General features: G+C 44.2%; 1 protein-coding gene and 1 long non-coding RNA gene across 2 annotated transcripts; both read right to left on the reverse strand.

The window, feature by feature from the left end:
* Positions 1-18,663: 18,663 nt before the first annotated feature.
* Positions 18,664-20,708, reverse strand: LOC309569192 (uncharacterized protein; the record flags this gene model as incomplete). Its single annotated transcript, XM_082274950.1, has 3 exons — positions 18,664-19,427; positions 19,774-19,797; positions 20,694-20,708. The coding sequence occupies 3 exons, from the start codon at positions 20,706-20,708 to the stop codon at positions 18,762-18,764; spliced, it is 705 nt and encodes a 234-aa protein (XP_082131076.1). The 3' UTR covers positions 18,664-18,761.
* Positions 20,709-20,940: 232 nt separating this feature from the next.
* LOC309569330 lies at positions 20,941-25,287 on the reverse strand. Its single transcript, XR_014226060.1, has 3 exons — positions 25,177-25,287; positions 21,314-21,373; positions 20,941-21,113 (listed from the first exon to the last, which is right to left on the reverse strand). It is a non-coding gene; the product is annotated as an uncharacterized lncRNA (long non-coding RNA).
* Positions 25,288-26,544: the final 1,257 nt, after the last annotated feature.

Consider the following 26,544-nt stretch of genomic DNA (forward strand, 5'->3'; position numbering starts at 1 on the left):
ATAAATCAGGCTCCCCTGATTAGCAGAAGGAGCAATAGATGCATTTACCTAGCACCTACCTACCTAGGAGGGTGCTACACATACATCATAATTTATTGAGTGATATTATAAAAATAGTTATAAATACTCAGATAGTTGTATGGATTCTACCCCAACCAAAACTGGACATGGAAAAAGGGGGTCATTTTGGACCAGATGATCCACAGAAGGAGGGGATGTCCAACGCGTTCTAAATTGTAATATTCACTATTCTTCCTCAGGGACAAAATCCCAACATCACTGTTTCCATATTTCCCAGATTTCTGCATAGGTGCCCCAGCATCCCCTCCATATAGCCAACCCACATTCTCTGTAGGACTGCTGGGAAAGTATTATATATTCCAAAAAAGGGGAAAGGATCTACAAGTCCATAAATATTGGGACATCAACACAATTCTAATCTTTTTGGCTCTATACACCAACACAATGGATTTGAAATGAAACAAACAAGATGTGTTTTTAACTGCAGACTTTCAGCTTTAATTTGAGGGTATTTAAATCCAAATCAGGTGAAATGTGTAGGAATTACAACAGTTTGTGTATGTGCCTCCCACTTTTTAAGGGACCAAAAGTAATGGGACAATTGGCTGCTCAGGTGTTTCATGGCCAGGTGTGTGTTATTCCCTCATTATTCCATTTACAAGGAGCAGATAAAAGGTCCAGAGTTCATTTCAAGTGTGCTATTTGCATTTGGAATCTGTTGCTGCCAACTTTCAATATGAGATTCAAAGCGCTGTCACTATCAGTGAAGCAAGCCATCATTATACTGAAAAAAAAAAACAAACCCATCAGAGATATAGCAAAAACATTAGGTGTGGCCAAAATCAACTGTTTGGAACATCCTTAAAAAGAAAGAACGCACCGGTGAGCTCAGCAACACCAAAAGACCCGAAAGACCACGGAAAAGAACTGTGGTGGATGACCAAAGAATTCTTTCCCTGGTGAAGAAAACACCCTTCACAACAGTTCGCCAGATCAAGAACACTCTCCAGGAGGTAGGTGTATGTGTGTCAAAGTCAACAATCAAGAGAAGACTTCACCAGAGTGAATACAGAGGGTTCACCACAAGATGTAAACCATTGGTGAGCCGCAAAAACAGGAAGGCCAAATTAGAGTTTGCCAAACAACATTTAAAAAAGCCTTCACAGTTCTGGAACAACATCCTATGGACAAATGAGACCAAGATCAACTTGTACCAGAGTGATGGGAAGAGAAGAGTATGGAGAAGGAAAGTAACTGCTCATGATCCAAAGCATACCACCTCATCAGTGAAGCATGGTGGTGGTAGTGCCATGGCATGGGAATGTATGGCTGCCAATAGAACTGGTTCTCTTGTATTTCTTGATGATGTGACTGCTGACAAAAGCAGCAGGATGAATTCTGAAGGCAATATTATCTGCTCATTTTCAGCCAAATGCTTCAGAACTCATTGGACGGCGCTTCACAGTGCATGGCTCTGTTTTTGTTTTGTTTTTGTCTCTCTTTTAGACCCCGTTCAGACAGGGGTGACACGACTTGATGGGGCAACCTGTGAAGTCAATGCAAGTCGCCTCCAGGTCACCCCAAAGTAGTACAGGACCCTTTTTCTAAGTCGGAGCGACTTGTGTCGCTCCTATTAGAATGGGTCCTGTGCTAATCAATAGCGAGCGACCCACCGCGACTTGTCAGGCGACCAAGTCGCTTGACAAGTCGTGCTAGTGTGAATGGGGACTTAGTCTCTTATTGTTGTTTTCAGGCTTCATGTTTATCCTGTGTGAATTTCCAATCCTCTACTGATGCACCTCTCCTCTACTACTGTAGTACGAGCAGTGCTATTATTACGAGTTGTATGCTGTGCTCCATCCATACTACAATTCTCATGGTTCTCTGAGCCATATTAAGTCACAGTGCATGTGCCGAAAAAAAAAAAGACAAATGCTGGCTCCTTCCACACTACTCCTCCATCTAGAACAGGTCGGAGGCAGTAGGAGAAAGAGAGAAAGAGCTGTAGATATTATAAAGAAAGAGTAAGTAAGGCGAGGTATAGAGATTGACAAAGAGAGATAGAAATATTTCTGAAAAGGTTTAGAACCTGTCTGATATGCAGGGGGAAGTTTTTTAAAATACTGCAGACTGGGAGTAGGGATGAGCTTTGAGTTCGGGTCGATGCTAAGTTTGACTCAAACATTGGATATTCGCCCGTTCGTCGAATGACAAACAAATGGGCTTCTTCGCTGGAAATTCGAGCGCCTGCATTCATAACGCACTGCGCGTGCGCGGCGCGTGCAGTTCGTTATGTGATTGGCCAAAGCATGCACCCTGACCTCCATGCTTTGGCTAATGAAATCATCTCTGCCACGATTGGACAAAGGCAGGCTACCTTTATCCAGTCATGGCTCAGGGGCTAAGTACATGCCCAACACTATATAAAGGCTGCTTGCACAGCAGCCACGTGTAGTGTGACTGTGTGGGTGAGACAGCAAGTGATTAAGACGGGGAGAGGAACATGTTTGAGGCAGGGAGAGAGAGTCATTTGCAGTTTATCAGACAGTGCAGTTTAGTAGTCCAATTGGAGACACTGCTAGCAGTGAGTTAGGCAGGGAGAGGATCGTGTTTTTCAGGCAGGGAGAGTAAAGTGATTTGGAGTTTATCAGACAGTGCAATGTAGTCTAATTAGAGACATTGCTAGTAGTGATTGAGACAGGGAGAGCATTGTGTTTTTCAGGCAGGGAGAGGAGAGGGATTTGCAGTTTATCAGACACTGCAGTGTGGTCTAATTGGAAGACATTGCTTGCAGTGAGTTAGGCAGGGAGAGAGATTTGTGCTTTTTACAAGTTAAGAGATCAGATAGTGAAGTATATTCAGTAGTGCAGTATATACCATAGACCATATACCATATATTGATCTCTATCTCTATATAGGACAATTGATTCAATATCAGTCCATCCACTATATATCGATCAGTTCAGTATACCCTATATTGATTTCTATATAGGACAATTGATTAGATATCAGGCCATTCAGTATCTATCGGTCATTTCAGTATACCCTATATTGATCTCTATCTCTATATAGGACAATTGATTAGATATCCGGCCATTCAATATATATCGGTCAGTTCAGTATACCCTATATTGATCTCTATCTCTATATAGGACAATCAATTAGATATCAGGCCATTCAGTATCTGTCAGTCAGTTCAGTATACCCTATATTGATCTCTATCTCTATATAGGACAATTGATTAGATATCAGGCCATTCCGTATCTATCGGTCAGTTCAGTATACCCTATATTGATCTCTATCTCTATATAGGGCAATTTATTAGATATCAGCCCATTCAATATATATCGGTCAGTTCAGTACATATCAGCAGTGCATTATTTATAGATTACATATTGATCAACCAGTAATAAACAATCCAAATTATGTCAGAAAGGCCAACAAGGAGAAGCAGATGCTCACAGGCCATGAACAGAGGGAAAGCAGCCTCTGTGTCCACAGTGAAAAGTGGTGGTCACAGACATGGTGCATCCTCTGCAGGTAGGGCATGCCCATCCTTTTTGTCCTGGACATGTTATTCAGCCACAACATCTAGAAGAGTTGGTGGAGTGGATCAATAAGCAGTCCTCATCCTCCTTGTCCTCTGACACCCACACTAGTTTGCCTTCCACCGCAGCTGCGAAAGTGGCCCGTTCCACAGGCTCCTTCTCCACAGCTACTCCTTCTGTCGCCCCACCATCATGCACGGTTGGGGCGACACCTGAACTGTTCAATCATAGTGTCAGTGACATGCTGCTGGAGGATGCGCAGCAATTTGAAAGCTGTGATGTTGGTTCGCAGTTTGATGAAGGGAATAACTTGAGCCTAGAGAGAGGGGGTGACAAACTAGCAGTTGCCACAGCTGCAGCATACTGCCAAGTTTGCTCCAGTGACGAGGAGGGAGGAGATGATGAGGTCACTGACTGTACTTGGGTGCCTGACAGGATAGAGGAGGAAAGTGAGGGGGGAGGAGGAGAAGGCACAGAGGCAGGATGTGCTCCAGGGGCTGCCATAGCAGTAGCCAACCGATTGCATCACAGCACAGAGCTCCACAGGTGCAGGGTGCTGCAAAATCCCTGCGGACTTCCAAAAGTTCATTAGTGTGGGCTTTTTTCTGCACATGTGCTGTAGATCGCAGCATTGCTGTTTGCAATATCTGTCTGAAGCGGATCAAGCATGGCCAGAACACCAGCCACTTGGGCGCCACATGCTTGACAAGGCATATGACGACCTGCCATGTAGTCCATTGGCAACAGCACCTGAAAGAGCCACAAGATCAAAACAAGCATACTGCACCTTGCTTCTCATCTGGGATCTGTAACCCTATACCTCATGTCTTCACAAATACCTGCATTGAGAGGGATGATGGTATAGCAATGAGTGCCACAAAGACTTGCCCCCAATCTGCTAGCAGTACACCACCGCTTGATTTGAGCAGCAGGCAAATTTCACCACCACAGTTGCTGAACCGTAGAAAGAAATACTGTCCCAGCCATCCACAAGCTCAGCGTCTTAATGCTAACTTGGCCAAATTGCTAGCATTACAATTGCTGCCTTTTCATCTGGTAGACTCTGCTCCCTTTCGCAAATTTTTGGAATGTGCTGTACCACAGTGGCAGGTACAAAAAAGGCATTTCTTTTCGCATAAGGCCATTCCAGCTCTCTACCGTCAAGTGGAAGGTAGTGTTTTGGCCTTGTTGGACAGAGCAGTCAGCAGGAAGGTTCACATTACTGCTGACTCTTGGTCCAGCAGTCATGGACAGGGACATTACATTTCTTTCACGGCGCACTGGGTAACTCTGCTGGCAGCTGGGAAGGATGCAGGATAGGGTTCAGTGTTGCAGCTTGTTTTGCCACCACACCTCCAAAAAGCTGGTGCTGGTTCTGCCACATCTGGCTACTCCGCCACCTCCATCTCCCCCTCTTCTTCTTCCTCCATGTCCTCTTCTGCTCAATTGTCTTCTGAAGCAGCAGTGCTCCCTAAGTGTCCAAGGGCCTACGCAAGCAGTCAGGCTAAAATATGCCACGCCGTGCTTCAGTTGATTTGTCTAGGGAATAGGAGTCACACCGGGTCAGAGATTCTGTTAGCTCTGCAGGGGCAGGCTCAGGGATGGTTGTCACCACAACAGTTTGAGCCAGGAATGGTTGTAAGCGACAATGGCACCAACCTTCTCTCCGCCCGGGATACTTAAATCACATGTTCCATGCTTGGCACATGTCCTGAATCTGGTGGTGCAGCGTTTCTTGAGCAGATACCTGGGCTTACAAGATCTCCTGAGGCAGGCCAGAAAAGTCTGTGGACATTTCCGGCGTTCATACAATGCCAGTGCTCGCTTATCTGACATTCAACGGGAATTCAACCTCCCCACCAACCGCCTCATTTGTGACATGGAAATCAACATTGGCAATGCTGCAGCGGCTGCACACACAGCAGAGGTCCATCAATGAGTACCTGTGTGAGTATTGCACAAGGACAGGATCGGGGGAGCTTGGCTTTTTTTCGCCACGCCAGTGGCTTTTGATAAAGGATGCATTTTTCGTCCTGTCACCATTTGAGAAGGCCACAAGGATGTTGAGCCGGAATGATGCATGCATCAGTGACACTATCCCTCTAGTCTACCTGCTGGAGCACACGCTTTGTGAAATAATGGACAGGGCACTTGAGGCAGAACAGCGGGAGGAAGAGGAGGACTTCCTTTCCTCACAAGGCCCCCTTTATGCAGATATCATGCCGGCAGGGACACAAAACACACAGGAGGAAGAGGAGGGGGAGGATTGCGGCAGCATTGATGTAGAGGATAGCATACAGCAGTCTTCAAAGTATGGTTTTGATTCCCCAGAAACCCCAGGAGTTGTACTTGGTTGGGGAGAGGTTGCTCCTGACAATGTCATCGGTAGTGACCCAGAGGACTTAGAAGCTCATGCCTCCTCCAACTTATGTTGCATGGGCTCCCTGATTCTGCAAAGCCTGCGAAAGGACTGTAATTCCTCCTGCTGCAATACCAGTATGATAAGAAAGTGGCTACGGAACCCTTGGGTGTCACGGAACCATGAACCAGACGTACAACAACAGATAAGTGAAAATAAGAAGGCTTTATTGAAAATCAAGCTGTAAAGCAGAAGTCCAAACGGATGGCGAAACCGAGGCAGAGTCCTTGCGAAGCCAGAGGTCAGGAACCAGGAGGGTAGTCAGACGAAGCCGGAATCAGGAACCAGCAGGGTAGTCAGACAAAGCCAGGATCAGGAACCAGCAGGGTAGTCAGACGAAGCCAGGATCAGGAACCAGCAGGGTAGTCAGACGAAGCCAGGATCAGGGACCAGAAGCAGCAGCAGTCTTAGAAGCATGTGAACACAGGAGGACCAAGCAAGGAACTGAAGCCACAGACCTCCTATATATATGAGCTAGGCATCCAGCTCCTCCCAGTGGGAAGGAGGAGCCGCAGGGTGGGAGGCTACAAGAAACCCAGAAACCAAGATGGCCGCCAGCACATGTCAAACGAAGGAGAACAGCAAGAAGGTAAGACCATGACAGTACCTCCCCCTCAAGGGCCCCTCCTCCGCGGAGTAAAGAACGGTTTCTGAGGGAAGCGTGCGTGGAAGGCTCGGAGCAAGGCAGGAGCATGGACATCTGCGGAGGGAACCCAGGAACGCTCCTCTGGACCATAACCACGCCAATGAACCAAAAACTGCACCCGACCGCGGACCAGGCGTGAGTCCAGGATATTGCTCACCTCATACTCCTCACGATTGCCCACTTGGATCGGACGGGGCAGAGGAACCGAGGAAGTGAAACGATTACACACCAGTGGCTTCAACAGGGAGACATGAAACACGTTGGAGATCCGCATGCCAGGAGGAAGCGCAAGGGCATAGGCTACCGGGTTTACCCTGCGAAGCACTCGGAAGGGACCAACAAAGCGAGGCGCCAGCTTGGGAGTGGGCACTCGAAGGTTGAGGTTGCGGGTGGACAACCATACACGGTCTCCGGCCTGGTAGGAAGGAGCAGGCGCTCGTCTGCGATCAGCCTGAAGTCTCTGGCGCTGCGCAGAGACCTCAAGGGACTTCTGGATCTGTACCCAAGAAGCACGTAGGACGGAAAGGTGATCCTCCACAGCCGGAATATCCTGGGGAGAGAATACCTCCGTTAACACGGCAGGTTGGAACCCATAATTGGCCATGAAGGGAGACGTCCCAGAGGAAGAGTTCACCGCCGTGTTCCTGGCAAACTCAGCCCAAGGAAGGAGGTCAACCCAATTGTCTTGGTGATCGGAGACATAGCAACGAAGGAATTGCTCCAAGGCCTGATTGGATTGTTCTGCGGCCCCATTGGACTGAGGGTGGTAGGCCGAGGAGAAGGAGAGATGAATCCCCAACTGGGAGCAAAAGGTGCGCCAGAACCTGGACACAAACTGACTCCCCCGATCCGACACAATCTCCTTGGGCAGACCGTGCAACCGGAAGACCTCCCTGGCAAAAATCGTGGCCAACTCCTGTGCAGAGGGTAACTTCTTGAGAGGAACACAGTGGCACATTTTGGAAAATCGATCCACAATCATGAGAATGACCTAATGGCCTCGGGATGCAGGGAGGTCCACAATGAAATCCATCCCCAGGTGTGACCATGGGCGCTCCCCGGTGGCTATGGGTTGCAGAAGGCCCAACGGAAGGTGCCGAGGGGACTTACTCTGGGCACAAACGGAGCATGCCGCTACATATGCGGCGATGTCGGAACGTAGGGAAGGCCACCAGAACAGACGTGAAACAGCCCAGGACAGCTGATTCTTTCCAGGATGCCCCGCGGTCTTGGAGTTATGGTAGGTTCGCAACAACCGAGTGCGCAACTCCTCAGGCACAAAACATCTGCCGTTGTGTCTCCCAGAGGGAGCACCAGATTGAGCCGCCAAAATCTGCTCACCCAGGGGAGAGGTCAGGCTGGTGCGAATGGCGGCCAGGATCTGATTCGGAGGTATGACCGAAGTCGGAATCGACTCCTCCCTGGACAGGTCGGAGTACTGCCGTGATAAGGCATCCGCCCTGATGTTCTTGGAACCGGGTAGGTAGGAGACCACGTAATTAAAACGTGACAAGAACAGAGCCCATCTGGCCTGACGTGGTGTCAATCTCTTGGCCTCAGAAAGGTAGGTCAGATTCTTGTGGTCCGTCAGGATGAGGACCGGAACCACCGAACCCTCGAGCAAGTGCCTCCATTCTTTAAGGGCCTACACGATGGCCAATAACTCCCTGTCACCAATCTGATAGTTGCACTCCGCGGAAGACAGTTTCCGGGAGTAAAACCCACAAGGAAGCAGAGGAACCTCTGGTGTTCTACGCTGAGACAGAAGGGCGCCTACTCCCGTCTCAGACGCGTCCACCTCGAGGACAAAGGGCAACCCAGGGTTGGGATGCGACAGAATCGGAGCCGACACAAAGGCGGACTTTAGAGCCTCAAAAGCTCGGATGGCCTCGAGCGGCCAGACCTGGGAATTACTGCCCTTCCTGGTCAGATCCGTGAGAGGCTTGGCTAGCATGGAAAAGTCCCTGATGAACTTCCGATAATAATTGGCGAAGCCCAAAAAGCGCTGCAGGGAGCGAAGACCACTGGGCTGGGGCCACTGTAAGACAGCCGAAACCTTCTCAGGATCCATGGAGAACCCCTCAGCGGAAATGATGTAACCTAAGAAGGTTACCTGAGATCGGTGAAATTCGCATTTCTCAAGCTTACCGAACAGCTTGTTCTCTCGTAACCGTTGCAACACTCGTCTGACATCCAGAATGTGGGTCTCCATGGATTCAGAATATACCAAGATGTCATCCAAATAGACCACCACACACTGCTGCAACAGGTCACGGAAAACATCGTTAATGAATTCCTGAAAGACTGCGGGCGCATTGCACAACCCAAAGGGCATAACCAAGGATTCATAATGACCGGTCCTGGTGTTAAACGCGGTCTTCCACTCATCGCCCGCCTTGATCCTTACAAGGTTATATGCTGCCCTCAGGTCGAGTTTGGTAAAGACCGTGGCCCCTTTAAGGCGATCGAACAGCTCGGAAATCAAGGGAATCGGGTAAGCGTTCTTGATCGTGATGCGATTGAGACCCCTGTAATCGATGCAAGGCCTCAACTCACCGCCCTTCTTTTTCACAAAGAAAAATCCAGCCCCTGCCGGGGACGAGGATTTGCGAATGTGTCCGCGTGAAAGCGCCTCCTTCACGTACTCCTCCATGGCCTCATTCTCCGCTACCGACAGTGGATAGACCTTGCCACGAGGAGGAACGGCACCAGGTTGTAACTCGATGGCACAATCGTATGGGCGGTGCGGAGGTAGGGCAACCGCGCGCACCTTATCGAATACATCCCGGTACTCCTCGTATTCAGGAGGCAACAGAGAGTCCGAGGAAGTACACAGCAACTTGACAGGCCCATGGATGCAACTAGCCCCACACTGCGGTGACCACGAGAGGATCTCGGCCGATCTCCAATCGAAAGTCGGATTATGCTTCTGGAGCCAGGGGTACCCCAAGACCACCGAGTAGTGTGGAGACGAAATAACCTGGAAGCAGACCGACTCTCTGTGAACGGCACCAATGGCTATCCCCACTGGAAGGGTCTCATGAGTCACGTGTGGCGGCAGAAGGGGTCTGCCGTCTATCGCCTCAAGAGCCAGTGGAGAACCTCGGGCCTGCAGAGGAATGGAATTGGCGGCAGCGAACACACTATCAATGAACAAACCACCAGCACCAGAGTCCACCAACGCCTGGGTCGTCACTGAGCCCCCGACCCAGGAGAGGACAACAGTGATCAGTGGTTTGTCAACACGGGAAACCGGGGATGAGGAGACTCCACCCAAGATCTGCCCCCGACAGGATCTCAGGTGCGAGCGTTTCCCGGACGGTTCGGACATGCCAACCGAAAATGCCCACCGAGACCACAGTACATGCATCGACCCTCACGTCTTCGGAGTACCCTCTCCCCCCTCGGACAGGCGAGCAAAGCCCAGCTGCATGGGTTCACCCCCAGCCAAGTCATCCCCAGGAGGCGTGGGAGGAGAGGGAGGCACGGGTGGGACAGCAAAGGTAGGCGCCAATCTGTTAGGAGGCCTCCGCAGACTCTCCTTAAAGGAAGGTCTCTCCCTGAGTCTGGTGTCAATCAAAATTAAGAAAGAAATAAGAGACTCGAGCTCCACTGGTAGGTCCTTAGCTGCAACCTCATCCTTCAAGGCATCCGAGAGACCATGAGAGAAAGCAGCGACCAGAGCCTCATTATTCCAGCCCACCTCTGCTGCCAGGGTACGAAACTCAATGGCGTATTCAGCTACGGATCGTGAACCCTGTCTGATGGACATAAGGAGCTTCGCAGCAGAGGCAGCACGAGCCGGCACATCGAATACCCTCCGAAGAGAAGTAACAAAACCGGAAAACTCGGAAACCACCGGATTGTTGTTCTCCCATAAAGGGCTGGCCCAGGCCAAGGCCTTGTCCGAGAGCAGCGAAATTAAGAAGCCCACCTTTGATCTCTCAGTAGGAAAGGCATGTGGCAGCAACTCGAAATAAATGCCCACCTGGTTAAGGAAACCTCGGCACTGAGTTGGCTCTCCCCCAAAGCGCTGTGGAAGGGGGGCAGAACCGGTCATACCCCGAAACACCGCAGGCGCAACAACAGGTGTCGGGGTAGACTCTGGCGCAACAACCGGAGTGGCAGTAGGAGCGGGCCCAGGAGCGACAACCGACCCATCGGCAACGGGAGCGAAATGAGCCGTGCGTTCAAGCAGGGTTTGCAACGCCACGGCGAACCGACCCAACAGGTGATCCTGCTGATCAAGTCTGGCAACCAGAGTGGGTAGCGAGGATGGCCCTGTACCGTCAGAATTCATGGCTTGGTCCTAATGTCACGGAACCATGAACCAGACGTACAACAACAGATAAGTGAAAATAAGAAGGCTTTATTGAAAATCAAGCTGTAAAGCAGAAGTCCAAACGGATGGCGAAACCGAGGCAGAGTCCTTGCGAAGCCAGAGGTCAGGAACCAGGAGGGTAGTCAGACGAAGCCGGAATCAGGAACCAGCAGGGTAGTCAGACGAAGCCAGGATCAGGAACCAGCAGGGTAGTCAGACGAAGCCAGGATCAGGAACCAGCAGGGTAGTCAGACGAAGCCAGGATCAGGGACCAGAAGCAGCAGCAGTCTTAGAAGCATGTGAACACAGGAGGACCAAGCAAGGAACTGAAGCCACAGACCTCCTATATATATGAGCTAGGCATCCAGCTCCTCCCAGTGGGAAGGAGGAGCCGCAGGGTGGGAGGCTACAAGAAACCCAGAAACCAAGATGGCAGCCAGCACATGTCAAACGAAGGAGAACAGCAAGAAGGTAAGACCATGACATTGGGTAACCTTAATGATTGTCCCCATGGGCATAAAGAAGAGAGATCTCCATTTTGAGGTACCTTCCAAACTTCTTTATTGTTAAAAACAAGATTACACTTACAAGAAAGCAGAAACAATAAACTCCTTAATGATTTCCTGCAGGTGGACGCCGCTTCAGCGTTCTGCGCTCCAGCCACCAGATCTGACGTCGTACGTGCGGGCAGCTTTTGAAAATGATCCGATTGGAGGATCGAAACGCGTCAAGCCGTTGCCCGCACGTACGACGTCAGATCCAGTGGTTGGAGCGCAGAATGCGGAAGCGGCGTCCACCTCCAGGAATTCAGAATTTTTTTTCTGCACTTGTATGACAGGTGCATACAATTTAAATTTTGTATGTAATTTTTAACAGCAGGCTCTGTCCCTGTGCCTGTGTGAGGGGTTATGGTGTTCAGGCATCACCAAAGGCCCAATTTTTGGAACCTGTATGACAAGTACATTCGATTTGAAATTTGTATGGAATTCTTACCAGCAGGTCTCATTCCTGCGCCCAGCAAGAGTACTGTGAGGGGTTGGTTAACGTGTTCAGGCACCCCCAACAGCAAAGGCCCAATTTTTGGAACCTGTATGACAAGTACATGCGATTTCAAATTTGTATAGAATTCTTACCAGCAGGTCCCATTCCTGCGCCCAGCAAGAGTAACTGTGAGGGGTTGGTTACGGTGTTCAGGCACCACCAACAGCAAAGGCCCAATTTTTAGCACCTGTATGACAAGTACATGCGATTTCAATCATGTATGGAATTCTTACTGGCAGGTCCCATTCCTGCTCCCAGCAAGAGTAACTGTGAGGGGTTGGTTATGGTGTTCAGGCACCACCAACAGCAAAGGCCCAATTTTTGGCACCTGTATGTCAAGTACATGCGATTTCAAATCTGTATGGAATTCTTGCCAGCATGCCCCTTTCCTGCACCCAGCAAGAGTAACTGAGAGGGGTTGGTTACGGTGTTCAGGCACCACCAACAGCAAAGGCCCAATTTTTGGCACCTGTATGACAAGTACATGCGATTTCAAATTTGTATAGAATTCTTACGAGCAGGTCCCATTCCTGCGCCCAGCGAGAGTAACTGTGAGGGGTTGGTTACGGTGTTCAGGCACCACCACCAGCAAAGGCCCAATTTTTTGCATCTGTATGACAAGTACATGTGAATTCAAATTTGTATGGAATTCTTACCAGCAGGTCCCATTCCTGCACCCGGCAAGAGTAACTGTGAGGGGTTACGGTGTTCAGGCACCACCAATACCAAAGGCCTAATTTTTTGCACCTGTATGACAAGTACATGTGATTTCAAATTTGTATGGAATTCTTACCAGCAGGTCCCATTCCTGCGCCCAGCAAGAGTAACTGTGAGGGGTTACGGTGTTCAGTCACCACCAACACCAAAGGCCCAATTTCAGTTTCAATTCCTGCCAATACTAACCTTCCAGGTCCGCATCACTCCAGCCGGTTTCCATAGCCGCCACCCAACCTTGGCCAGGTCAGATGACAGCACATCGCCCCAACTAGATCACTGGTAAGAACAGATACAACACTTGATCTATGCCAATTTCAAATTGGTATGGAATTTTTATCAGCAGGGCCCGTTCCTGCGCCCAGCAAGAGTAACTGCGAGGGGTTGCGGTGTTCAGGCACCACCAACACCCAAGGCCCAATTTTTCTGCACCTCTATGACAGCTGAAAAGTACATGCGATTTCAAATTTGTACTGAATTCTTACCAGCAGGTCCCGTTTCGGCACCCAGCAAGAGTAACTGTGAGGGGTTACGGTGTTCAGGCACCACCAACACCAAAAGCACAATATTTCTGCACCTGTATGACAAGTACATGCGATTTCAAAATTTGTATGAATATTTGTATATGACATTTTTTCCTTTAGAAATGTCAGTATTGCTGCAGCAGGCTACATACATCGTAGAGATGAACTACTTTACCAGCACACTCAGGGCCCCCAGGCACGACGTTTAAAGGAATTTTTAATTTTTTAGTTTCACTTTAAGCCTCATTAAAATTAGTAAATCAGTGCTCCTTTAAAAACAATCGTTTTTAAAAACTTTTTTTGCATTGCTACATGTTCCCCAGGTCAGTACCCGGACCCCCCATACACTTTTTTTGGGCAATAACTTGCATTTAAGCCTTTAAAATTAGGCCATTTGATTTGTGACGTTCGAGTCCCATAGACTTCAATGGAGTTTGTTTGTTCTAACAAACTTTTCCTCTGTTTGCTGTGTTCTGGTGCGAACTGAATCGGGGGGTGTTTGGCTCATCACTAATTCAGACATCACTTTGCAGGAAAAAGCATTTTGCAATTTTAAAATCATGATTTACGTGTGTTTCTGTGTGTTACTCATAGGGCAGCCCAATAACTTCAATGTGTTGCGTACTTGTTGCCCAAAAAAAGCTCCTGCTACTTTTTGGCCGACAAGCTTAGTGCGATTTTTAAACAAGCATTTTGCAGCAATTACCAATTCTTTCGAGTGACAATAGCAGCAGAGTCGCACTGCATTTGGGGTGCCCCTAAGAATAATGCTGCAACGATTCCGCCCGCAATTTCAAATCACCTAATGTAACCGGGGAATAAGCTGTGGAAAGACTACACAGCAGCAGATTGTAGAAGACTTTTTATTTAAGTATATTTGTAACAACTTTCTCAAGGTCTTGAACCCACCATAATTAATAGGAGGACTGATTTTATTTGTTCCTTTGGTGGTGAAAATTCACATTAGACGCACAGGGTCTTCAGGGCTTTTATTACTTGCACTAGTATTACACTAGTATTGGGTGGGAGTAACATGTGTTTGAATTTTTACACTGAACAAGTCTATATAATTAAGAATACCAAAAAGAAGACTCCTGCTCCCTGAAGAATCTTTCATTTGGTAAATTTTGCTATAAAAAAACATTGACGCGAACCTTACCTAAAAGGCGAAGTTCTGCTCTTACACCTCCCCCCCCCCCCCCTTCTCCTTCACAATTGGCACATCTTTTTTTTTTTTTTGGAGGGGGGGAGCGGGTACCTGGTTTTGACTGGTATAGTGCAGCGTGGTTTGAGCATACACAGTAAGCATTCGGCTGGGAAGCCACAAGCAGTCACAACCAGCTGCCAAAGGTACTATGGCAGTGGCGGGGCCCGAAGCACAGTGATGAGACCAGTCAGGTGAGGACAGTGCTGGATCCTGGGACAGGTAAGGGCATGTTTATTGAAATTCAGCAGCTACAGTTTTTGTAGCTGCTGATTTTAAATTTTTTTAATGGACTGAAGAACTGCTTTAAACTGTTTAAAGGAAAGGATTTTGCCTTGTTTTCAGAAAAAAAGCATATAAGAATGTGGAGTAATGTTTGCTAAAGTTGCTTGCTATTTACAACATATGAGTTATGCCTTGTAGATGGGTTATTTGTTACTTAAACACATCTGGGCTTTGTTGTTATTGAGAAAATATGATAAAATAAGACAAACACCCTTGTATGGTTTGACTTTGCAATGATACTAGGTTAACATTTTTGGGCTTTTCTGATCCAGACTATGCTGATAAAGCCAGCAGTTGCTGTATTTACATTGTAAAATGTTGCTACAAGGCAGCATTTCTGTTCTAGGCAGCTGTAAGTGTCAACTTGTCAAAGGAATGAGGAGAATTGTGGCTTCTGGTTTGAATATGACAATACAGATAAATATAGTTTTGCGTTGCTTCATTTTTTTTTTTTCCCAAAATACTTTATTGGCTGCTTCATTTTTCTATCTGTATTAACACTTTAGTAGAAAACACGAAATCCTTGAACACTGCAAAGTTCCTCTAATGAAAATGGAGTGTAATATTTAGTTCATTTTGTAATACGTTTGGGACCAGGCCCTGGACTGGGACAAAAAAAAGGCCCGGATGTTTTAGACTGAGCAGCCCATACCAGGGGCAGGCTGACAACTCATGGAACCCCTGGGCAGTGGGAGATCATGGGACCCCCTGTGTCCCCACCAACACTCAAGCCACACCCACACAAAGCTAAACCTACAAATTGCAGCTAAGCTGCATAGAGGGTACAATTAAATATCAACTGCAGCATAGCTTGCGGGAAGTTCCCGGCTTATTTCTGTAGAAGCTGCTGGGCACTTCCAGGTTTAAAGATGGCTGCTACATGGCAGCAATCTTTTTGACACAACCAGGTGAGTTTTATGAAAGAAGTGAGCTTGTGTACAAGATCATAAGTTAGGCTTTAAAGGTAGAGAAAGAATGCAAGGCGGCAAATGTTTGGCATGTTTTTTTGGGGGCTGTAGGTAGCGCCTCCTGGCTACATAGTACAGTATAGATGCCTGATGATTGAGGGGTTGCTTTGTGTGACCCTTCGGGTCCAACTCAGATTCTTCCTGACAGGGTTGCCAACTCTCCAACTTTTTTTTTTTTTTTACACTTATAAAACATGGAAAATCTACTGACAGAATGCATTTTTTCCTAAGAGATATGTCAAAAACTCCTATTAGAAACGAACAGTGAAGAGGGAGTGGAGAGATAAAGGCAGAAGGAATAAGAAGGTGAGGGAGAGATAGAAAAAAGGATGGAGAGAGATGGGGATATAGGGAAGTAGGAGAGAGATGAGGGAGGGGGGTGACAGAGAGAGGAAATGACAGAGAGAGTGGAAGAACATTTATTCTAAAAGTAGGAACACTTTCCTACATTTGCATGTAGAATCCAGACAAAGTAGCAGCAACACCTGTAGCTGACCCAACTGTAAGTATTCCTACTTTTAGAGTAAATGGTTTTTATACGGTATACACTATGTGAGCTTTTTGTTTCATTGAGCTTATGTGGAAGACATCCTGGTTGTAATTCCAAGAGGATATCCATTGACACTTACACACGGTTGATGAGAGGTGTTTGAGGATCACTGAAAGCATTCCAGCATCAGAGACACTGTGACAACCATTCATGTCTATATGCGTGAGTGAACCAAAGAGTGTAAGCTCTATTGGGTCCTATTTTTCTAGTAAGCCCCCCTCCTGTTCTTACACATCGGTGGAGGTCATATACACCAGTGTTAACACTAAAGACATCACATCTGAGGAGATTCTGCACTTTGTACTTTGGTGATTTTTGTATAGCCTCAGAGATCGTCTTATCAACTTTCTTTGGACTGGATGCACTTTATTTGTTTTTAATTTTATTTATTTACAGTATCTCACAAAAGTGAGCACACCCCTCACATTTTTGTAAATATTTTATTATATCTTTTCATGTGACAACACTGAAGAAATTACACTTTGTTATAATGTAAAGTGGTGAGTGTATAGCTTGTATAACAGTGTAAATTCCCTGTCCCCTCAAAATAACTTAACACACAGCCATTAATGTCTAAACCGCTGGCAATAAAAGTGATTACACCCTTAAGTGACAATGCCCAAATTGGGCCCTATTAGCCATTTTCCCTCCCCAATGTCATGTGACTCGTTAGTGTTACAAGGTCTCAGGTGTAAATGGGGAGCAGGTGTGTTAAATTTAGTGTTATCGCTCTCACTCCCTTGTACTGGTCACTGGAAGTTCAACATGGCCCCTTATGGCCAAGAACTCTCTGAGGGTCTGAAAAAAAGAATTGTTGCTCTACATAAAGATGGCCTTGGCTATAAGAAGATTGCCAAGACCCTTAAACTGAGCTGCAACACAGTGGCCAAGACCATACAGCGATTTAACAAGACAGGTTCCACTCAGAACAGGCCTCACCATGGCTGAGTGCATGTGCTCAGCATCATATCCAGTGGTTGTCTTTGGGAAATAGACATAGGAGTCCTGCCAGCATTGCTGCAAAGGTTGAAGGGGCGGGGTCAGCCTTTCAGTGCTCAAACCATTCACATGCACACTGCATCAAATTGGTATGCATGGCTGTTGTCCCAGAAGTAAGCCTCTTCTAAAGATGATGCACAAGAAAGCCTGAAAACGGTTTGCTGAAGACAAGCAGACTAAGGACATGGATTACTGGAACCAAGTCCTGTGGTCTGATGAGACCAAGATAAACTTACTCGGTTCAGATGGTGTCAAGTGTGTGTGGCGGCAACCAGGTGAGGAGTACAAAGACAAGTGTGTCCTGCCTACAGTCAAGCATGGTGGTGGGAGTGTCATGGTCTGGGGCTGCATGAGTGCTGCCGGCACTGGGGAGCTACAGTTCATTAAGGGAACCATGAATGCCAACATGTATTGTGACATACTGAAGCAGAGGATGATCCCCTCCCTTCAGAGACTGGGCTGCAGGGCAGTATTCCAACATAACGACCCCAAACACACTTTCAAGACGACCACTGCCTTGCTAAAAAAGCTGAGGGTAAAGGTGATGGACTGGCCAAGCATGTCTCCAGACCTAAACCCTATTGAGCATCTGTGGGGCATCTTCAAACAGAAGGTGGAGGAGTGGAAGGTCTCTAACATCCACCAGCTCCGTGATGTCGTCCTAGAGAAGTGGAAGAGGACTCCAGGGCGACATCAGCAACCTGTGAAGCTCTGGTGAACTTCATGCCCAAGAGGGTTAAGACAGTGCTGCAAAATATTGGTGGCCACACAAAATATTGACACTTTGGGACCAATTTGGACATTTTAACTTAGGGGTGTACTCACTTTTGTTGCCAGCGGTTTAGACATTAATGGCTGTGTGTTGAGTTATTTTGAGGGGACAGCAAATGTACACTGTTATACAAGATGTACACTCACTACTTTACATTGTAGCAAAGTGTCATTTCATTAGTGTAGTCACATCATTCCAACAGGTAAATTAGGCAAATTAATTTGCCTGCAAACTGTATTTTTATATGTATCTTTTGTCAGATTTTGAAATTTTAGATCTATTGTAATCTTTATTAATCATTCCAGATGTAGCCATGGTCATATACAGTGCCTTGCGAAAGTATTCGGCCCCCTTGAACTTTGCGACCTTTTGCCACATTTTGTACTGTATATCAGTTTAAAGTGGGGTTTCTTCATTTTAATTGAAATTCAGCATCTAGGGAGATTTTAAAGGATCATTGCGGTTGTTTTTCCAGCTAACTTTTTTTTGTCTTTTTGTTCGAATTTAGCATATACGTAATTGGTAGGGTTTGGAAGAAGTCTTCAATTACAAATAATATATTGGGATAAGTAAATCTATTTGATTATTATAGAAAGAAACACACATTGAAAACAGTGTAGCTGCTGAGATAATATGATTTATTTTTTATGATTTTATGATTTGCTACTGAATTTACTAATTCAAGAAGATATACAGGAAGAAGAAAAACTATCATTAGATTAATACAGAGATTTCATTATTGAGCAGATTTAGTACTGCTTATCTTTTCCTTGCCTAAAGTAATAAGAAGATGACTGGTCCTGACTTTGCCCCCCCTGTTGACTTCCACTATTGCCCTGAGTCTGCTGACCTCCAGCCTGGCCCTGTCGGTTGCTGCTGCTGCTGCTACTGCTACCGGTGCTGCAGGTGCTTTGCCATCCCCTTCCTTGTTGAGATCCACCAGTTTGCTGGTCACTGCCCTGAGTTTGATTATCGACCTGGGTCTGTTGGCCACTGGCTTGGCTCTGCTGACCAGAGGTTTGAGTTTGATCACTAGTCTGGCTCTGCTGGCCACTGGCTTGGGTTTGATCACTAGTCTGGCTCTGCTGGCCACTGGTTTGGGTTGACCCACTGGTCTGGTCCTGCTGACCACCGGTTTGGGTTGTCCCACAGGTCTGGTTTTGCTGACCACTGGTTTGGGTATTGCGCTGCTGATCACTGGTTTGGGTTGGACCACTGGTCTGGCTACTGCTCTGCTGACCACTGGTTTGGTTATTGCGCCGCTGATCACTGGTTTGGGTTTGACCGCTGGTCTGGCTACTGCTCTGCTGATTGCTGGCTTGAGTTTGATCGCTGGCACTGCTCTGCTGACCGCTGGCCTGGCTTTGTTGATTTCTGCTCAGACTCTGGTCTTGACTTGCATCACTCCATACTGCCTGTAAAGCACATACAAAACAATCTCAGAAAGCAAACAGACAAAAAGCATTTATATACTGTACATCTAAAGTTTTTTTTTGTTTGTGACTGTAACTGCAGATAGTGTCAAATTATCCGCATGACTTAACTGCTTCAGTGAAATACTGTAACATAGATTATTGTGAAAAAATAAGAAAAAAGCAAAGGAGGCATTAAAGAGTCCACCTCTACCCACTACTTTCTGTATGAAATATATATTGCACACAATGACCACAATACAGTTCAAAAACACAACTTTCCATTGAAATTATTTTTTTTTTGCTCATATATGACTGTAAGTAATAATTCATAATTTCATTAACTTACTCCAGTCTGCTTGTTGCTAGAGCTCTGTTAACAAAAACAAGATTAATGTTAAAATGCATAAATTGCTTTGGCACATTTAGTCAATGTTATAATACACGTCATATGCAATGCTTTATGTATTGTATATGTCATAATTGTGTTAAAGAGACACTGAACACCGGAAAAACGTATTTCCTGGTTAATACTATGAATATTAGTAAATATTTTCTCATGAAACAGCTCAAAAGCCATAGCCATATAACACCATCTCTACTTTGCAATTGCAATTGCATTTTAGTTGCAGTTTTAGTTGTAGTGCATCCTGTGTCTTGTATCTTTGTTAAAAGATGTAAAAGTTGCTAAGGTTTTTTTTTTTTTTTATGATCCCCTGGATCTTTATGCCTTTTCACAAATCAGTGCAGTCTACTGCCCCAGAGTATGTGTTTGAGTTAATATTTTACTAATGATTTACAAGCATTAGATTGCATTTTCAGTTAAAGGCAGGGATAGATATGATTGTTACAGTGTACAACTAAAGCTGGATGCACACTATCCAACTTTTGCTGTTTGATGTCCTTAGGATTTACCTTTAACTATGTATTGCAAGGGCCTGCCTGATTGTATACAAATTTAAAGTGTTTAGGTTTGACCTCATATTATAAGGTTTTGGTAAATCTAAAGGAAAAAAATCTATAGATAATTGTATAGCTGTGTATCCAGCTTTACTGCTTTGCTACGTGTGCCATTGTTATTAGAAATGGATCTATAGAGCATATATAAACCAAAGATCAAAAAAAAAAAAGATATTATACTACAGCTCCCCAGTCTTTAAGTGTGGTGGCTGCATTATTATTCCATTATTTCCACTTGGTGATCCTGCCAGTAACATACTCCTTGTCCTAGCATTGTCACCTTACGCTTTTGAATTGGACTACAAATACCTCCCCTCTCATCATCTCTATAGCATAGGAAGGAGGTGTTTTGCAGTTTACAGAAGATAGCAGGAAGGGCTGAAACCATGGTTTGAGGTTTTTGTTTACTGTACAGGAAGTTACTAGGACAACAGATGCTGGTAGGATCAACAAGTAATGATCTGTTCTTTTTGAAAATGTGCTTAGCCTGAAAAAAAAAAGCTAACAAATGCAGCCACCAATTTAAGGACTGGTTAGCCTGGAATATATTAATTGTTTGCTCTTGGTGCTTTAACCTTTTCTTGCGCTTTCATATCTCCATTGTCTTTACATGAATTCTGAACTAAGGCTTTTACACAAACTGTCATATACCCTAAAATGCACCCATGTTATGTTAAAAATGTTAATTAAATGATTATAATGTTCTTACCTTCTTGCTTGGGTTTGGTGCTAGAAGTAAAAACAAAAATAAATTAATGTGTGAAATTAAAATACTGGTCTTTATATATAAAATGTGTTGTAATGTATTTTAATTTGTTTGGAAAAAAAAATACAATTATAAACTGACTGACTGCTAAGAGCCACAAGAACACTTTTCCTGTAAGAGAAATCATGCACATGGCCTAAAGTTGCTAATTCAGTGTTCTTACCTCCTTCCATTGTGGTGGATAAGGTTTTTGGATTCCTTCTAAGGATTGGCAAAGTAAAACCTGTGGATAAATCAGAATAATGTTACTAAAGTTAAAATACAGCATGGTGCGCACATTCAACAAATGATAAAAAAAATCTTTTAGCTGTAGGCGCATGCATTTTTTTACTTCACATTTCCTTTGTTATTTTTTTTTTTTCTTTCAAAAGCAGCATAGAGAACACTAATGGCTCGTTTCCACTGAGCGGTACGGTTCGGTTCGGTATGGTACGCTATTTTGGCCGTTTCCATTGTGAATGGTACCCTAATTCCGAACCGTACTGTACCACTTTTTTGGGACCCTTTCGTTGGGGTACTAAGCACATTAGTACCGTACCAACAGGGTGGAGCTACACTCTGCAGAACTTTGATTGGTTGACAGAGAATCGTCTATCACAGCTTTCCTGCTACACCACGCCTATCATGAAAGGGTACTATTGGCAGTGGAAACGCAAGATGTACCATTCCGAACCGTACCGTACTGAACCGAACCGTACTGTACTGAACCGAACCGTACCGTACCACTCAGTGGAAACGAGGCATTATTGTTCTCTACATATATACTTATCAACATCTCATATTGAGAGATAGATACCCAGTGATAACAGACCGAAGAATTGTCATTGAAATGTAGGGTGAGCGGTTGAGTCTCCTGTTTCCATTCAGCCTGATGTTACGGAAGGACTAGGATTTGTCTTTGCTTATAAAACCGTTGAGTTTTATGTAGAAATTGAAATTTCTAGTGCATTATTGAGCAAAAGAGCGACCACCAATTTGCCAAAATCCTTGCTAGGAAAATGCATTAGAACTGGATGCAATGCTTAGCAAGCATTCCTACATTTATAGGCTTGAAATGAAGACATTGCTGCATTTAATCATGAGAGGAGAGGATAGAAGCTCCTTCAGGTTTTAGGAAGTATGGTGAAGGAGTTAGAGCCTCTTGCAGGTTTCATTGCTGAAAGGTGGTCACCAAGACAGGAAGCGAGGGAAAATTCCTCCATTCAAAACACAGGGAGCCCTAAACAATTATTTACTGGCTGGAGACGAGCCATAGCCTTTGTTAGGTCACAATTGCTGTATTCTCTGGGAAGATTCCCTTCATATTTTGTCCTAATGCAGAAGGCTACCAGGAAAGGAAGAGAAGGAAAGTCTCCCCAACAGGGAAACAATAAGAAAATTAAGCCTGGCAGAAACTGTAGTTTAACTTTGTATACTGCAATCAGTAAGGCATAACATAAACAACAAAAACTATTAACAAATATATATTATATACTAAATAAAAATATTAACACAAAAAGCATAATAATATTTCAAACTTTAGCACACTGCAGAACAATACCCCTTTTATTTAGGGGTAATTCCCTGATATTAAGAATAATTTTACCCATCACTATTTTTAGGGTGTGAAAAAGAGACATCAGTGTTGATTTACAATAATTACACTGAAATCTGAACTGGAAAAGTGAGTTGGAGAATATAAGTTTGAATCTGCTTGGTTGTGGTACACACAAACAGTTCTTATCTTAAAGCAGGGGTCTCCAAACTACGGCCATCCAGTTGTTCAAGAACCACAATTCCCATCATGCCTAGTCATGTCCGTGATTGTCAGAGTATTACAATGCTTCATTGGACTTGTAGTTTCACAACAGCTGGAGGGCCGTAGTTTAGAGACCCCTGTCTTAAAGACTTGATGAAAAAGGATACTCTGAATTAGTGGAGAGCCGAGGAATTAGGAATCTGGCTCCTATATTCCACTTGAATCAGTTGACATTTAAAAGCAGTAAACAGAATACTAAGAGCCCATTCAGACTAGCGTGACACGACTTTGGGGGGCGACCTGTGAAGTCGCGTGCACCGCTGTGCACCGTGACTTTGGGGTGAGTTGCAGAGACTTCACATAATGGAAGTCTAAGCAAGTCGCTCCGAGGTCGCCCCAAAGTAGTACAGGACCCTTTTTCTAAGTCGGAGCGACTTGTGTCGCTCCTATTAGAACGGATCCTGTGCTAATCAATGGACTGCAACATACCGCGACTTGTCAGGCTGACAAGTCGCCTGACAAGTCGCGCTAATGTGAATGGACTCTAATAATAACTGGAGATTTTCTATGACAAACAAATGTTCATCTATTGTGTAAGCATGGAGTTAGATTAAAGAACTAGCAAACCCAAAAACAACAATGTAATATATTGCAGCTTACCAATTTTTACAATGGTGGCTGCATTCATTTTTCTATTTTAGGCTTTTTTGCCTATATTTTCATCTATTGACCCTGCCAGTAAGTTCATTAATTTTAACCTGCCACCAGACATAAACACTGAAAGTGGTGCTTACAATGAACAGCTTTTATTTTTTCTACTTATGTAAAGCTTTTATCCAATAGGAAAAAAAAACTATTGCTGTATCTGTCTAAAATGTGTTAGCTGGAGTTTGCCTTTAATTAGTTAGGAAAGTTAATCTAAATCTGCTAGTGCCTCTAAAGGATTCCAATTTGGACTTTGATCAGGTTGTATAGTCAGGCAATATTTCTGTAAAATTGCATGAAAGGCTTAAAAGCACAGCAAAAAATTAAAAACATAAAACATATGGGGGATCAACCAATGTTAGCATTATATGACAGGACCACCATATGACAGGTCTACCATATGATTGATACTATTCAAATGACAGGGCCACCAAGGACTTCACTTTCTTAGCACATGTTACTAAATAGTCTTGAAACTATTATGCAATACAGCCTGAAATAGCTTAAAAAAAAAAATCTTCTAGTACAAAAACACTTGTCTGCCAGATCATGTGTTGTCAAATCACATTTAGGCCTACATATCAAGACAAAGAGTATAAAAATAAAAATAAAATCAGTTTTATAACCTAGTCACAATAATGAAAGAATACCTGTTAGTTGCTATGAATTATATCATTAAAGAAAAGAAAAAATCAGCTTTCTAGCTTGCCACTGTTCTATACAGACTTGGAGATTACTCATCTGAATGGAACATTTTCATGTATTGGCTGGCTTGCTTTTCTTCTGCAGTCTGGGAATCTGGGTTCTGATGCATTCATATGCGTTTTAGAATTGCTTGACTAATTATGCTTTCAAATTTAAAATGAGAAAGCCATCAACTGCAAACAGGTTAAAAAAAATCCTTATGCTTTAACTGGCATTTGCAAGCTAGTTCTTTCTAGTTTATTGGCTGATGTTGTGTTTTTTTAAGTGCTAGGATTAGTCTTCTTGTTAAATAGTTTACACCCCTCATGAAATCATTACTGTCAACACTGACTGTAAAACAGATATGGGCTAGGATGCGTTTTTTTTTTTGTATTGTTTCTTTTAATTTTTTTGGCCTTGTAATTTGATTTGGTGTTTCTTTTTTACACCTCAAGCAATAAAATAAAACAGAAAGCTTATGTAGCTAATGTAATAATACATCCAGTATATAGCCTACATACTGTAAATACAAACATGTATTAAAAAAAAATATATAAATATATATATATATATATATATATATATATATATATATATAGTGTGTGTGTGTGTATGTATATATATATATATATATATATATATATATATATATATATATATATACACACACAAAATAAATACATGCACAAAACAATAAAAAAATGCATTAATGTATTGTACATTAACAAAATAAAATTTTTAGTTCTACGTGTATATTGTTGCATGCAAAATCAAGTTTGTAAAAATAGCTATTTCTCAATAAACTAGCAATCCCTTTTCAGCATGGGTATGAATAAAATGCATTTGTTTGGTTGAGCATCATCTGAAAAGTTGAGGAGTTCCTAGAAAAGGCCACTTACCCTGTGTAGGTATCAATCGACTCTGAACTTCAGGTGTCTGTAGCCATCTATTTATACTGCTAAAATAGGTGGTGTACAAAGTGCCTAAACACTATGGAATCCAACCCAGCAAAGGCGTGTTCTGTGAAATTATACTGACATAAATATTACGTAGCGATGTACAGAACTCATAAAGAATAATTGCTCAGCAAACATTGAACAGTTGAAGGTACCTGCAGATTAATAATAGTCACTTCACTTGTCAGATAATGGCTATGATTATGTCAATTTTGTGGGAGGATTTTTGTAATAACAGACATATGAGTGACATGAAATTCTAATAATGTAACTAGCAAACTACTGGAAGTCATGTTTAATAAAAAGTAATGACAATAAATATAAGTATGTAAACCAAAACATAAACCTGTCAACGCATACATAAATTAATATTGAAAATATTCAATACGTGTTTCATGTGATGTAGACTGATCCTTTTTTAAATTTTTAGACAAAAAAAAAATGCACACATAATCATAAAGCAGCATATAGACACATAGCCATAAACAGTACACATGTGTGTGTTTATATTTTTCTATCTACACCCAAAGTGATACATCTAGTGCAGCTACAGTGATGGTTGTATAATACCAGATAATGCTATCTATAATATTACCAGTGAGGGTTATATAGATTCTTTATATTTCTGTGCCCTTTGCCTTAAAGTGTAAGTCAACCCTAAAACTGAAATCCCTGCATCTATAGACATCCATGATCTAACACATGGGTGTCTAACCTTTTGGCTTCTCCGGGCCACATTGAGTGAAGAGAAATTTTCTCGGGCCGCATATAAAATATATACTATAGTTAAGGTATACAAGCACTAAAATGCCGATGTGCCCTTCCCGCGCCCCCCGCACTAATTCAACACAACTAGAAGATGATCAAATTAAATGGAATCAGTATATAGAGGTTTACTTCTTCTGAGAGACAATAAAGGAACACTCTAACCACCATGGCCACTTCAGTGATTTGAAGTGGTCATGGTGGTAGGAGTCAAACACTGCACATGCTGTGGCCGTGCCCCCGACCCGACTTCCTTCCTCCCCAGCAAAAAAAAAAAATTGTCAGGGGGCAGTGGGCCGCATTGCCTGCAGTTTCGGGCCTCGGGCCGCAGTTTGGACATGCCTGATCTAACACTAACCTATCTAGCCCTGTAAAGAAGAACTAAGTATACATAGCTTTTTTGAAGCCTATCTGACCCTGTCTCCAGCAGCGGAAGCTCTGCAGAGGACACAGCCAACAACGGCTGTAAAATGAATGGGGGAGTGATAGACTTACTATGGGGCTTCTATTGTCGGTTGTGTCCTCTGCACCCGCCTCCACAGCTCA

The sequence above is a fragment of the Pelophylax lessonae genome (genome assembly GCF_965119305.1).
Source record: "Pelophylax lessonae genome assembly, chromosome: 13".
In the NCBI taxonomy this organism is placed as follows: domain Eukaryota; kingdom Metazoa; phylum Chordata; class Amphibia; order Anura; family Ranidae; genus Pelophylax; species Pelophylax lessonae.